Consider the following 15,567-nt stretch of genomic DNA (forward strand, 5'->3'; position numbering starts at 1 on the left):
TCACCATGCCAGGGCTGGGCAGCACTGTTTTCCCATTGTTTTCCCTGCCTGAAAGCAAATGAGGCCAAGTATTCCAGAGGCAGGCAAAGCAGTGGCCAGGCTGTGCTTCCAGGAGCCTGCTGAGCATCCACCTGATGTCCACAGGCACCCTCTGGACCAGAGCCAGGCAGTGCCCCCAGGGATTCCTCTTGCCACCGCTGTTTCAAAGTAAACTTACCCAAATTAAAAATAAATCAAACTTGTTGGAGCACAAGCAGCCTGCTTTAATTTATTTTAAGCAACAGGATCTCTCAAAGTTTAACAAAGTCCAGTTTAACCCCATCAGCCCCAAAGTACACTGATTTCTTCTTCTGGAATATCTGATTCCCACAGGCCAAACATTCCTTCACTCATCCTCTCATTTGCTAATGAGAGAGAATAACAAACTTTGCTTTTTGACAAGTAGCTGGGAGAACTCACTATCACAGCTGTGACAAGAGCAGCTCCCAGCCTCCAATTCCAGATTTACCAAAGCTTTGGTGAACAACAACAACAAAAAACCAAAAAAACTAAAATCCATATCCTAATTACAGTGTAGTATCTAGAAATGACAGGAGGCTGGAAATAACACCCTATAATGACACAGAAAGCCCACATTTGGCAGAGATTAAGGATTCTACAGTTCTAGACATAGACCAAGTGAGGAAAAAAAATAGTTCCAGTTAAAAGACCAAAACTTTACATCAAATTTCTGAAAATACTCTGAGCCTCTAACCTTCACAAGGTTAAGAACAGTCCTGCACATTACTGATGTCAATCAAGTGGAAGTGTCAATGTGGGAGCAATTTTGGAAGTGTTTCAAGCATCACTTACATCAAATGATAATAAATATTAAAAAATTAAAAATATAATATTGCATATTTGCCTCTGTAGCACAACCCTCCTCTTTTTGTTTAGGCTGTCTTGCCTTTCCTCTATGAATAAGTTCCACTCAAATTAGGGAAAGAAACACTTGCTCAGTCTTAACCAAGATGCAGAATTTTTTTTAAGAAGCCAAGTCTGAGCAAAAGAAAGAAACAAAAAGGATGTGAGGAAAAATTATCCAGGCAGGAATGGTGAATACAACACTATTGTATAAAATAGCAGCACCTCAGAGAAGGTACCCAAATGTCAACCTGATACTGTGTGTCTGTTAGGAGGCTGAAAATTTGGATCCAAACTCCTTCCCATCTGGAGTGATTCACTAGTAAAACTGACTGCATTCATTTGAAATTAATTAAAAAATTCCAAATCTTATCACACAAGACAAAGTTCAATGGATGTCACAAAGCCAAAACTAACTGGGAGCAAACCAAGAACTTCTGTTTTTAGAGAGGATGTCAAAGACTCAGAAGTGCCCATCTGCAGGTACACAGCAATCACCAGCAACATCAACCAACAAGTTTGAGCAAGATCACCTAAAAGTCCATAACATCTGTGTTCCCCTGCTGCTGGACTAAAAGTTAGAAGTTTAACTTCAAGATCATTATATTCTACAGGAAAAAAAAAAAAACCCAAACAACCAAACAAACCCCCCAATATATACAAAATAGGACATTTCAGTCAATTTAAAATTGTTTTCAGAACACGAACATTTGCCAGACAGCTGACTGGTATCTCTTACAGAATAATATTAACAAAAAAAATAAATAAATTTTTCAGTTTCACTGGCACCACAACATGGGTGGCAGACTGTAAAGCAGCCATAAATCTTAGTACATCCCCATTATTTTAGACTATTTTAGAATAATATTTGTATAATCAGGGAACACTGTCTGTGGTCTAAGGTCAAGTTTCCACAATTTATATAGTATAGGAAAGGATACAGAAGGAGAAACCAAGCAACACTGTAGACCTATGATCCACCAGATCTTTTGACTGGGACATAATTCCTTCTAGGCAGGAGGATATAAAAAGACAGCACTCCCAACATCTTTTTGGCAGGGAAAATAGAGTGAAAATATTCTGTACTCTCCCAAGGAGCCTTATTTTATAGATGATTTGGCTCTTCTGCTTAAAAAACAGTGTCGACAAAAGTCAAAAACCATGACCTTAAAGCTAGAAAATGAGCTAGAATTGATGATTTCATATTTTCTGGTAATCAATTTTAGACAGAAGAGTACCTAAAAACTACTTCCCAGTACTCATTTTCAACATATTTCAATCAAGATTTGAAAAGGAGTAGGAATCTACCACACCCTCCTGATCTTGTTCCTCCACAAAGCCTCTACAATCAGAATCACAAAACAAATTGCTTAACTGTGTTCTGCAGAGGAAAAACAAAAAGCTGGATCTAATCTTTCAACATCAGAAGAACCAACCAGCAACCTGCATTTTTCAACTGTTTTGGGCCTTTAAGGTGCCTCTCACATTAACACTTTTTAGGTGGTATAGAGGCAAGATCACACTTCACAGCCGTGGCAGAGGCTCTGACACTGCAGCCAGCACCCAGGTGGGAGATCCCCACCTCTGCTCCTCCAGGGCAGCTGCTCCTGAGCATGTGGAAAGAGCTGCCATGGGAATCAGCCAAAATGTTCCTTTTTCTTCCCACGGTATGACAACACAACTTCCAAAAGCTAACACAGCAATTGTTGTATTTCACTTCAATATAACACCAGCTGAGCCAACCTACCCAGATATTTATCAGAGAAAGAACCCTACCCGCAGGAAGTTTCCATTCCACCCACCACACAGTACCTATTAAAATGTCAGGTTAGCATGCCCCAGCAGGAATCACTATCACCCCTGCCATGTGTATTTTACAGGGAAGCATAACCAGTAAATCAAGTAGTAATTGTGAAAGCAACCCACATAAAGAAGATGCAAATTAAGGAAAACTTCCTTCTTTAAAACTACTTACTCCGTACTTGTTTAATAACAGGTTTCATAGGTTCCAGCCAAATCTGAAATTGAAGAGAAAAAAATTACAAACTTACATTCTTATTTAATATAATATGAAAACATCAGAAGTAAATTCAAATTAAGCAGTAATTTCTGAGTAGCATTTCTTCCTCAATGCAGTAATTCCTTTGCTCTATTGTGTAGTTATCTATTTGAATTGACATTTCTCATGCATCAATACAAAAGCTACTCATCTGTGCCTAAAGCTCATCTGGACAGAAGAAGAGTCAAGTCAGCAAAAGCAGAGCCCCAGTGCCAAGAGGGCAGGAGTCATGTCAAAACCCACAGTCTGACAGGAGCCAGGCTGCAGAATTACAGAAAATCTGCAGAACATGAAAAGGTCCAATGGTTTTTTCCCTTCTGTGCTATTTCTGTCACTCTTACCTACCTACTTAAGGCTTTTTACTCAATATTAACTTCCCACCATTTTTTCTCTTTTGGCAAGCACATTTTAAAAGAAAGACTATTGTTCTAGTAAAAGGAGCATCCATAAAGGTAATGCAAAATATTCTGGAAGCTCAACCTTTTATTTTCCCCACTCTTCTAAACAGAAAATTGTTACAAGACAATTATGTTTGGCCCTTACTAGTTACTGCTCTGTTTGTGAGACAGCTGAGGATTTTAAGAACATTATTAGCTGCAGGAACAGTTTGGACACTGTGCACAAGCAACAGAAACTAAACCAGCTTTAGTGTATTTCCTCAGCTCGAGAGCAGCATGGTTTAGTGCCATTAGCATTCCCTATGTTCTCAGTCATATTCTCATAAATCTAAAAAATAGTAATTTAAAAAAAGTTCAAAAAAACCACAACAAATCAAAATGAAAGGAAAGTTTGAGGAACATTTTCCAGTTTAGAAGCCACACTGTCCTCTTTGCAAGGTACAGGATAAGTGACTAGGAGGCTTAAAGGTGTCAGCATTGATCTAGATCAATGATTTAAAAAGCTTGCAGGCCTGTGTGCCTGCTGAGGTTTGTGTTGATTAGAAAGAGGTTTGTAATGGCTCTTCAGGAAAATTAATTGAAGACTGAATTAACTGAGGATAAATATGAACACCACCAAAATTACACACCATAATTTGATTTTCTAAGTTCTCTGCAGAGGACACTTTGAGTTCATGTTTCTCCTTTCAGAGGATAGGAGGATTTTATTTCTGTCCCTGCAAGTGGGAACATCAGCAGCTATTTAACTGCTTTATACAATTTCTGAGACTTAACAAGAAGCAGGATCTGATTCCTCCCTTCTTCTTCAATAGCTCTTGTCATTCTGCTGAGTGAAACAGATTTACAAGAATCCAAGAGATAGTCCCACAGGAGACTACAGGAAACTGCAGCAGACTGAGAAATTTTTGTCACTCAAGGAACTGCATTCACCCGACCTTTTTATTATGCCAGACTTGTCAGGGAACTGTACGCACCCAATATGACTGGATATTCTGGAACTCAATTCCAAAGTAGTCTGATTCAATCAAATTCAGATGCTTGTAAACTTCTGTCAATAACGTCTGGCCGTAACATTTTGACTAAGGAAGTAATAAAAAAAAGTTACAGTGAGATTAATAAGAATAAACAAGTTTACAGCAAAAACAAATAGCATCTTTATAAACTGGAGAAAAATATCACGAAGATGATCACATTGTTCTTGTCACTGTAACACACAAACATCTAATATACAAGGCTCCATACAAAAATCCTTCACAGAACCGGAGGAACTGAAGTTGAAAGGGGCCACTGGAGGTCATCTACGCCCAGTCTCCTGCTCACAGCAGGGTCAGCAGAGAGCTGAGGAGACCAGCTGCGGGCTATTTGCGGCTCCCTCAATAAACCCACACGTTTGTTTGTGTAGCTGAGTGCTGTGGCCTGGAGCAGGAGTTGCCAAATCCCTGCTCCACACAGACCCCTCACTCCTTCCCACACCAGGATCCCCAGGCCACACACAGCCTTTGCACCAACCAGGCTCAAAATGCCTGCGGACAGCGGGAACCCAACCAAACCTCCTCTCACCACGCTGGCTGGGGAATCCTTTCAATGAATCTCTCCCTCAAGAAACTCACTCACTAACCCTTTCTGAGAGCCAAGTTAGGGGCAAAGCCACAAACATCAGCAGAAAGCAGCTACAGCAACACAGGAGAGAACAGGAGATTTCCATAGCGCACCCAAACCAGCGACACTTGGGGCTGCTGGTTCAATCACCCAGCTTGCTCTCAGCATCTTTTGCTGCAGCAGGCCCCAGGAGAAAACCAGCATTTCTGAACCAACACATCAGCCCATCTGCATCACTCAGGAAAGAATCCAAAAGGCTCTCACAGCCCATTCCAGCAACACACAAAACCTAGCAGGGTGCAGCAGGAGTTGCATGGTCACCAAGCTCCACCTTGGGTCACAAAGCAGTCCCCCAGCTGTGGTGACAGGGTGTGGCACCATTCTGGTTCGCTGGGTTATCCAGCAAAACACACTGGCAGCCAGCCAGTGGTTCTGATGCCACCATGGTTTTGTTCATTTTGAAAAGTCCAGTGATGACAGACTCTATGACTTTCCCATCAAAGCAGACAGAGAGTTCTGTAATGACTCTACACACTCAGAATAGTACCTACTTTAAAAGTATTAGATATTGCAATAAATTATCACAGAATCACAGGATGATTTGGGTAGGAAGGGACCTTAAAAATCATCCTGTTCCACCCCCTGCCATGGGCAGGGACATCTTCCAGTATCCCAAGTCATGTCCAACCTGGCCTTGAATGATTCCAGGGATCCAGGGCAGCCACGACTTCTCTGGGCAGCTTGTGTCAGGGCCTCAGCACCTTCACAGGGAAGAATTTCTTCTCAACATTTCATCTAAATCTACCCTTCTTCATTTTAAAGCCAAATTAGTGATAGAATTAGAATAATTCAATACAATGCAAATTAAAATATCTGAGAGCAAGAATGTGCTGGTTTAGGCTTAAAAGATAAAAAACAAGGGGAACATTGGGGAAATAGTTTCACATGACTGAGGTGCATAAAAAATTCAAAAGAAATTGCCTCTTACAGGAAAAAGATATAAACTGTCAATGTTTTTAGAACTGTGCAAATGCCTCTATAACACTTTAAAAACCCCTAAAACTTCATGGAGAAACAGTCTGACAGCCCTGGAGTGCTGCAAATCTGAAATAGCTTTGGTATCTGCAGTGGTGTGAGCAAAGCTGACTGAATCCAGCCCTATAACCTCAGAGAAAAGCACAGAAGCAGGACAGAGAATTACATAAGATGGGTTTGTATCTCTCACTCAGGCTTTCATCAGCCATGGCACCTATAAGAGCAACCACAGCTTCAGTCAGGTGAATTCAGCTAGTGCAAACACAAGTCATTAAAAAAGTTTCTTGGTATCACACTGGCTCAGGCCACTAGTGCTGAAACCACTAAATAAAACTGCAAGTCAGGAGAAATGATGCAGTTCTCAGTGACTGAGGATGGCACAGAGAAGCCAGGCTGAGTGCTGACATGGTACATGAATATGAGTACTAATCTCTCTTTCTGAACAGGTCTCATGATATCTAAAAAGGCATTTTCTTGGTAAGAATACAGCTGAACTTTTTTAGCCAAAATCTCTGGTTCCAGAAGACTCTGTGGGTATGGGTTTTGGTTTTTAAATGGTGACAATGAAATAAGGAATGATAAGGTAATGGCAAGCCACATCTCCAGTAAATTATATTCTTTCTCTGCTGTCTTCCTGCACGTTTCCCATGCAGGTTACAGACTCTGCTACAGGAGACATTTATGCCTGGAGAAATTAATTTTGGAAATCAAGTTTTTTAATTTTTAACTGAAACACATTTCTTGCTATTCCCAGAATTCACAAAATCACTGGGTTGGAAGAGATCTTAAAGATCATCAAGTCCAACCCAGCCCTAACACCTCAACTAAACCATGGCAGCCAGTGCCACATCCAGGCTTGTTTTTAACACATCCAGGGATGGTGACTCCACCACGTCCCTGGGCAGACAATTCCAGAACTTTATCAACTTTTCCATAAAAAATGTTTTCCTAATCTCCAACCTAAATTTCCCTTGGCACAGCTCAAGGCTGTGTCAGTTCTGTCAGTGCTGCCTGGAGAAAGAGACCAACCCCACCTGACTACAGCCACTTTTCAGGGAGTTGCAGAGAGTGATATGGTCACCTCTGAGCCTCCTTTTCTCCAGGCTGAGCACCCCCAGCTCCCTCAGTTGTTCCTCAAGCTCCCTAAGTCGCTCCTCAATGGACTATGCTATGGACTTGTGCATAAATCTTAAAATAGTAACAGAAGAAAATATCCTCAAATATAATAGGACCCTTGTTTTTAAGGTCCATACTCACACATCTGTAATTGTACACCTCCTTTTCCCAGGCCCCACAGGAGGGAACACTTTTTAGCCAGCAATGTTTGTGGGGAGGCAGCAATACCCTGACCAACCTCATGTGCAGAAAATGGGACATGCACCTTGCCTTTTCATGGACAAATCTACAAACTTTTAGAAGCCTCTGAACGGGATGTGTCCTATGACCCAAGTCCCTGATTTCTTATTTGTGAAATAAAAAACAATTCTGGATCCAACCACCTTTTGTTAGAACCGATGCACTTGGATTAACTCCTGAAAGAAGCCTGCTAACAATCAGACAAGTTTTACAGCCAAACTGTGTGCTGCACTGATCAAGGAATCTGTGTGCAGGGCTAGCTCCATACAGGCATTACAATTATCCCAACTGGATTCTAAAACACAGCTTTCTTCCTTTTCAACTCAGCCATGTCTCCTGGCTCCATCTAGTTCCGTGCCTGAAGACAATCTAGCTGCCTCCATCTCTCCCAAAAAAAGAGGCTTTGTGGCACAGATTCCTGGCACTTCTCCCCTTCCACTGTCAAGTCCACGCTCCTTCAAGAGAAACTGGAGATGAAGAAATTTAGATGGTTGGAGCTGGAAGCACTTGGCAACCGATTAAATTATAAAGGTACTATCCAAATGTTAAAAGTACAAAATAATTTTGCTTGTGCTACCAACTGTAATTTTGGGTGTTATTTACAGAGAAAAGCTAAGAAAAAATCCCAGTTTAAGCTCAGTATCGTTTTGCATCCTTCAAAGGATAAATGCCACATTTTGAAAGAACAGTATTAATTTTATTTTAAAATTAAAATGGGATTCAAAAACTTGAGACAGAACACAGTCTTTTATTATTATGCCTCAAATTCTTTGGGAAAACTCCTCCTAGAACTATTTGGTACCTCAAGTCGTTTATGACATTTATAACCATCCTTTCCAAAGAGCTGAACATTTTGAAGTAGACAGAAATGAAAGTAACATAGTGGGCAGCTCCATGTCATTGTTTAATTTGCATAAAAGCAGCACAAAGCAAAATATTTGCAGTAATTTCTTAATTACTGCAATTTTGACATCCGGGCAAGTAGCTGCATGAATGCATTTCATAAAGGTCCTGCTTTCAATACAAATCCCCAACATGGCATACTTTCCATTCCAAACTTCTCAATTACTCTTTATTTTCTGCCAAGACAATGACTACTGATATTACTGAATTATTGCACATAAGGAAAAAGAAGAAAAAATGGGGTAAAAAAAATAAATAGGCAGCTAACAGCAGCCTTCCTCAGTGACCCTGCTCTAACTGTACTGTAGATAATTTTAACAAGTCATCATTATAAATCTGGTTGGTAGAATAGATTCATTTCAAGTTGATTTCTGTAGTGAGATCAAGCTTTAAAAGTTTCCTCAGCTGTGCAAGCACCAGCAGGTACCCTGACAGCCAGTAATGACATGGAGAGCCCTGTGTGGCAAGAGAAACCTCAAACCAAACCCCAAAACCCTCTCAGTGCTAAGACAACATCAAACAAGAACAACCATTCCCAGATGAAGGTTCTTGCCTCTATATATTACTTTATCAGAAGAATAAACATACTTAATGTTAGGCATGCTTAGGACAGAGGAATAAAATCTAAATAATTTTTCAAAAAGTACTAACAGCAGTTATTTTTGTTTTATAGAACAACATAATCACAGGATGGTTTGGGTGGGAAGGGACCTTAAAGATCATTTCATTCCACCCCCTGCCATGGGCAGAGACACCTTCCACTGTCCCAGGTTGCTCCAAGCCCTGTCCAACTTGGCCTTGGACACTTCCAGGGTTGGGGCAACCACAACTTCTCTGGGAACCCTGTGCCAGGGCCTCCCCACCCTCATAGGGAACAATTTCTTCCCAATATCCCATCTAACCCTGCTCTCTGGCAGTGGGAAGCCATTCCCCCCTGTCCTTTCACTCCATGTCCCCAGTCCCTCTCCAGCTCTCTTGGAGCCCCTTTAGGCACTGCAAGGGGCTCTGAGGTGTCCCCAGAGCCTTCTCCTCTCCAGGCGAGCACCCCCAGCTCTCCCAGCCTGGCTGCAGAGCAGAGGGGCTCCAGACCTTGGAGAATCTCCATGGTCTCCTCCAGACTCGCTCCAGCAGATCCATGTCTTCCTGATGGGGTCTCACCAGAGCAGAGGGGGAGAATCAAGCCAAGTGTTATTTGCTGTTTTCTCAAATATCACTCCTACATGGCAGATCCCCCCTCTGCCATAATATCTGAGCTAAGGAAGAGAGAAAAACTCATAGCCTAGGATTTTCAGTAGACCAGAGCTCAATATTATCAAAATCAAGGCTTCCTCTCTACCTCCCGAACTTGTCTTCCAGAACATCTTAACTTTCTGCTTCCACATATTTTAATTTAAAAACCAAAACCCTCCATATTTTCATAAGGACTAGTACTCTCATCTTCCAAAACTAGCAAGCTGCCCTTGCTCCAACTTTCCAAAAAAGAAATCTACTTTTGGCAGCAGATAAGCTGGAAGGGAAAATCAATCCAAAAGTAACAAGTTTGGGAAAAAAGGAGTTATAAAGCTGAGGTATAGAATGGAAACTCTTGTGCAGCCAGTGCCCTAGCACCAGCAAACACCTTGGATTTTTGTGTCACAGAAATCTACATCTGCCAGGGGACCAATCCCTCTAGTTAACAGTGGACATGCATGAGAGGCAGAAGTTTAGATTTGACATCATCACTCACAAGCAGCCAACACTGAGCACCCTGTGAAGGGCCAAGGCAAACTGAACTGATTAAATAAAGGCCACTTCACGGATTTTTATTGGTTTTTCTTCTTCGGGGCACTTTAGAAGTCTTCTTAATGAAAAAGTGATTTTTCATTTTTTGGCAAATTAAAAAAAATAGACAATTTGCAACTAAACATAGACTTGTTATTTCCTTTCTTAATCAGAAATATGCAAACATTTTGGTAAGTTTATAGTTCTGTTTATCTCCAACCCTCCTGTAATCTGTTAGATCTCTGTCCAAATGCAGCGTGAGACAAAAAAAAAAACATCCTCAAAACTCCCTGTTAATAATCATCATTAATGCCACATATAAACAAAACTGCATTTCTGAATACAGGGCGGACATCAGAATCTTTATTAGAAAGAAGGAAATAATCTAATATGGCAAGGAATACTAGTCATTAACTTTGTGCTTTCATGGCTGAAACAGGATGACCTTACAGCTCCATATCTAGTATTCAATCTGCACACTGGAAAAGCAAGAAACAACTGCCTTCCTCTTCAGTACTTTATTAGTTTTCTCAATTTTGATTGGAACTAATACCTCCAATGAAAATACTCCCTCATTCCCCATGAAAACAAGCACCAGGTAACAACTCTGTCAAACACTGTTTTCATGTGTTCAGCCAAATTGCTTAAGTACTATTTTATTTTGATCATCTGAACATTTAACAACAACTTTAAGCTTCAATTCTTTCAATTTTTCTTTTAACTCTTTGTGAAGAAAAGGGTATTTTAAATACATTTATTTTATCCACCCTTCTATACTGACAAGTCCCAACTACAGGCTACTTTAGTTAAGACCACACCAAGAATATTCTGCAGAGCATTTAACATCTTACAGAACACAGGATGCAGCTTCATTATCACAAAATGAGATAGAGTACACTTTCATCTTGAAAGTTCTTCTTTATGAAAAATAAGTTATTATGTTACAGAAAGAAGAACTATTGTGTTACACTATTTCCACACAGCATTGAAGTATCATTTACTGAACTATGGAAGCTGCAAATCCAAATAAAAATCTTGGAGCTATTTTAAGTTCCATTATTACACTCCATATTGGGCATTTTTTTGTTTAGGAAAAAAAAATAAAATTCTAAGATTCTCTCCCTGTGATTTTTTTTTTTTTTTGTCCTAGGATTTCAGTGGTTGGTTTTGATGTGGTTTTGTCAGGGTTTTTTTTAAGCAGAATCCACAGCCAGACAAATTATTCTAGAAATGGAAGCCTCTGGCTCATTTAATTAAGGCTAGCTTTAAAATTATGATCATTTAAAGGATCATTTAAGGCAATGTCAAAGCACTGAACCAGCCCTACCCAACAAACAAGCTTTTCCAGAGTGGCTAGACTTGCTGGATGCCTGAAAGTAGGAAAACAACAATTGGTTGACATGGGAAGACATTCCCAAAAGGGAGGGAATTACGTGAATGAGACTGGAAAATGTATACTTGGGTAGAGAGCATGTAGAGACAAAAAATGGTCCTAAGTTTTTAGAAATGGTGCTGTGCTGAAATACCTGGACTACTTGGAATAAAACTGCTGTAGACTCTGTGGAGAAAAAGGAAGTCACATAAACTAACACTGTGGGCCACATCTTTGGACAGAGTTTCACAGGTACTGCTGGATGATTTGGCACAGAGTTCCTGCTTGTTAATAATTAAACATCCAGGTGATAACAGTGACAGTATCGCAGAGAGGAGCAGCTTTGGGGTAGCTGATCCCAAATTCAGGTTCATATCAGAAGGTCTAAGCACCTCCTTTGTACACACAAGCTAATAAAGAGAATGAGAACTCAGGAGACAGATCTTGGTTTTTTCCCCTTTGAACTTTGTTCCTTGCAAAAAGCCCTGAACCTTTCACAATACACAAAGCCATTCCCTCGGGCCTGGCCACCCCACACACTCAGACTGTTGGTGCTTCTGGGACCTTGCACAGCTTCATTTCATATGCATGTATAAGCATCTAAAGAAAACTTGATATTTTTAAGTCATTTTAAACATAGAAAATACTCTGTTTTCCTCTGTTCATAAAAAAAAAAAAAATTCACTACCTCACTAAAATTGCAAGTCTTTCTCCATTAATTATTCTTTTGCCTCAAAACCATCATCCATGTCCACATTCACCAGATTTGATCTGGGTTTTCATGGAATTACAGAACAGTTTAGGTTGGAAGCGACTTGGAAGACCATCTCATTCCAACTCCTGCCATGGGTAGTCCTCCCACTATCCCAGGTTGTTCCAAGCCACATGCAACCTGGCCTTGGACACTTCCAGGGATCCAGGGGCAGCCACAGCTTCTCTGGGCAACCTGAGCCAGCCCTCACCACCATCACAAGATCCCATCTATCCCTGCTCTTTGGCAGTGGGAAGCCACTCCCCCTTGTCCTGCCACTCCAGAACCTTGTCCCAAGCCCCTCTCCAGCTTTCTTGGAGCCCCTCAGGTGCTCAAAGTCTGCAATAAGGTCTCCCCAGAGATTTTCCTTCTCCAGGCTGCACAATCCCAATTCTCCCAGCCTTCTCTCCTAGGAGAGGAGTCACAGCAGGGACAGCAGGGTGTCACAGAGCACACAGGGACTGTACTTCCCCTGCAAGGTGTTAGGCTACTCCAGGCTGACACTTCTTTGAGGAAATCTGCACAAAGGAAATAGTTCAAAACATCTAGAAGACAGTTATGACAGACTCTTTGGACAAAAGACAAATACAAATTGGGTATTTTTACAGAAAAGGCCAAAACTCCCTTTTGTTTTGTGCAAAACTGAAATGGTACCACCTGTCCTAACATCACTCCCCACTGTACTTTGAGCAGAGGTTTGATAACGTGGTGATGGGTTAATAAATACCTACAAGCCAGATTAGATAAGGCCAAGCTTTTCTAACTTCCCCCTTGCCAGCAGGGGTTTCCTACACCACTGGCTTCAGGCTATCTGCCTGAGAAGTGGGCTGAGGGCACAGCAACACTTTTCCTTCATTATTTCAGTTGAAGACATGTCAGACAGCTCTAACAGAGTCTCTACAAAGCTTTGGGGTTTTTTCCCTTTTCTAATTCTTGTTTTTATTAATGAATGACTGCTCAGTCAGACAGAGGGGCCCACCCTCCTCCCATATCCAACACTCCAGCCTTGAACAGTAAATCTCCCACGCTAGGCATTGCCACCATAGCACAGCTTTTTAAATATTCAATATATACAGCCTCTCTCTTACACAAGTAGGCAGCACTGCCCTTTCCAAACAGGAATTTGGTTGCAAGGAGAAAGAGCTGACACACAGGTTTGCATTTGCAACCTTGTTTAGCTAAATGCACATCCCCAAGACTGTGCTGCTCTGAACCCTGAGAGAACCATGACACATCATCCTTGCTCAGCTCCAGGTCCCTTTTTCCAGTAGGCACAAACCTAAAATTTCTCTGATCTGCCTCTCAGCACACTGAACTTCTGTAGCTGTCTTTAGCTGCCTGTGGGTTGATTCTTGGTTTGTTTTGGGTTTTCTTCCCTTTCAGGCTCCCTATATTTTACAGAATTACCCATCTGTGGGCCCCACCTTGAATGTAACCCACACTCAAAAAAGGTTTAAAAGGTTTCCAGTGGCCTTCTTATTTTTGGGTATTTTGTGGAATACAGCATTTCCTACAGCCATTTTGGTTGAATGGCATAAGACTGATTTCAGCTGATTTTCACCTATCCTACATCACTAGGATGTATGAAAACAGAAACAAACACCTGCCTAGCCATACAAACTGTTATGAATTCAATCCACTACATTAATATTTCAAGGACTGTAATAACACTTGATCACCATTTTTCTAAATGGTTTCTGTGTTTTAAGGCAAGTACACATAACCAACTTTTTGTACAGGGATATTCAGACTGTTTTTTCTTTATTGCAGTACAACTCAATTTTCTTTATATATAATATGACACCTAAGGTCAAGAGAACTGTAAAATAATAATTTTGGCTTATACAATTTAAGTTCATATTTTTCCTTTCAAAAAAAAACAAAAACAAAACCAAAAAACACTCGAATGAACAAAACACACACTCTAAGTGCCTGTCAATAAAATGGCTGTGGTTTCACCTTTCCCCACCCCATACCACATTCCTACATAGCATCAAAAAAGTCAAGCTTCCAAACACAAAATAACAGGCCTAAAAAATATATAGTGGAATCAAATGGCATACAAGAGGCAAAGCTTTAGTTACCTTCTTTTTAAACCCTATAATAATTGCAAATTTAAAATAGTGAATTACTAACTTTCTCTTCTGAGGTCAGATAAAAATAAGTCCTAAGGCAGCTTATTTGCCATATTTAGGAGACTCAAACCGAAGCAATGAAAAACATCTGGCTATGATTCTTTCTGGAATTTTGACTATTTCTTCCTGGCTAGGGAAGAAAAACACTGTGAGCTGACCAACAGCACCTCGATTCCTCCAGCACAGCACTTAATAGGATTCAGCAGCAGACTATCCCTTGACTCCTCACATATTTAAGCTGTTAATACTTTCACAGCACAGAGGGAGAAAGCCTTCATGAAAGGAAGGTCTAAGCAGGCACAGGGAGAGCAAGGCAGAGGCAGGAGGGCACAAGTGCCAGAGCCAGGACTGGGCTGCCTGTCCCAGTGGCTCCTCATGGCACACAGCAAGTGCTTTTCAGTGCCCACAGCATCATCCCAGTGTTTAACATACACATATTTCTTCCTAAAAATTGCTCAATAACAGCAGTTAAAAGTTGCACCATTTCTGCATCATCCCCATGGAAGTTCTTGGGGGCACTAACACTACCAAAAACGCTGCTATAAGAGCAGCATTTTGCCATGTGCACGAATGGGAAACACTCTCTCCAAACCATGGGAAGTCAGATTGCTTCCTCTGCCATCCCAAAAACTTCCTGAAACCCCAGCCCAGCTCCTGACTTCAGGGCCTCCAATGGCTGGTCAAAAACAATGGGCATCCCAGGGGAAGCCACTTTCATGGCACCTTTTCAATCACAGATAACTATAAACTGCACAGAAACCAGAATAACCAGAGTGATTCTATTCCATTCTAAACATAAGGATGGAGAGTAGCTTTGCACTTTTATTATTGCAATTTATAAATTTCAATAAGCCAAGGAAGTGCCCAGCAAAGACAATATCAAGTACACATTTTCAGCTTAGTACAAAATAAGCCACTTTGGTTTTCTAGTAATGTGATAGTTTTCCAGGGTACATCAATGAACACCAAAGCACACAAGAGCAGTGAGAGGACACTAATTAATAAGAAAATAAAGGGGGGAATTACAGTGTAATCTTATCTAACTAGCCTGTTCTCAATAATGGCAGTGGGATGGAGCATCTCCCTGCTAGGAGTCCACCCCTGTCAGAGGGAGAGGGACACCTCAGACAGCATGGCAGGGATACAGAACATCATTACTGCATTACATTAAAAAAAAAAAAAATTAAATAACAGACTTCTGTTCTCAAAACAACCCAACAAAGATTAGCACAAAAGAAAAAAAATCCAGTTTAAATTTTCCCTTAGAGTGGAGCAGGCAGGCAGACCCTATAATA

The 15,567-nt window shown here is 40.9% G+C and overlaps 1 protein-coding gene across 4 annotated transcripts in view; it reads right to left on the minus strand.

Annotated features, from left to right (window-relative positions):
- FARP2 (FERM, ARH/RhoGEF and pleckstrin domain protein 2) overlaps nucleotides 1-15,567 on the minus strand; it is a 73,480-nt gene that overhangs the window by 49,282 nt on the left and 8,631 nt on the right. For all 4 annotated transcript variants that reach the window (XM_053986086.1, XM_053986085.1, XM_053986087.1 and 1 more), the window contains exons 3-4: nucleotides 4,335-4,439; nucleotides 2,879-2,921 (exon numbers count right to left, since the gene is read on the minus strand). In XM_053986086.1, the coding sequence (XP_053842061.1) occupies nucleotides 2,879-2,921; nucleotides 4,335-4,439 (148 nt within the window). The remainder of the gene's footprint in view (nucleotides 1-2,878; nucleotides 2,922-4,334; nucleotides 4,440-15,567) is intronic.

This window comes from Vidua macroura, chromosome 10 (assembly GCF_024509145.1).
Source record: "Vidua macroura isolate BioBank_ID:100142 chromosome 10, ASM2450914v1, whole genome shotgun sequence".
NCBI lineage: Eukaryota > Metazoa > Chordata > Aves > Passeriformes > Viduidae > Vidua > Vidua macroura.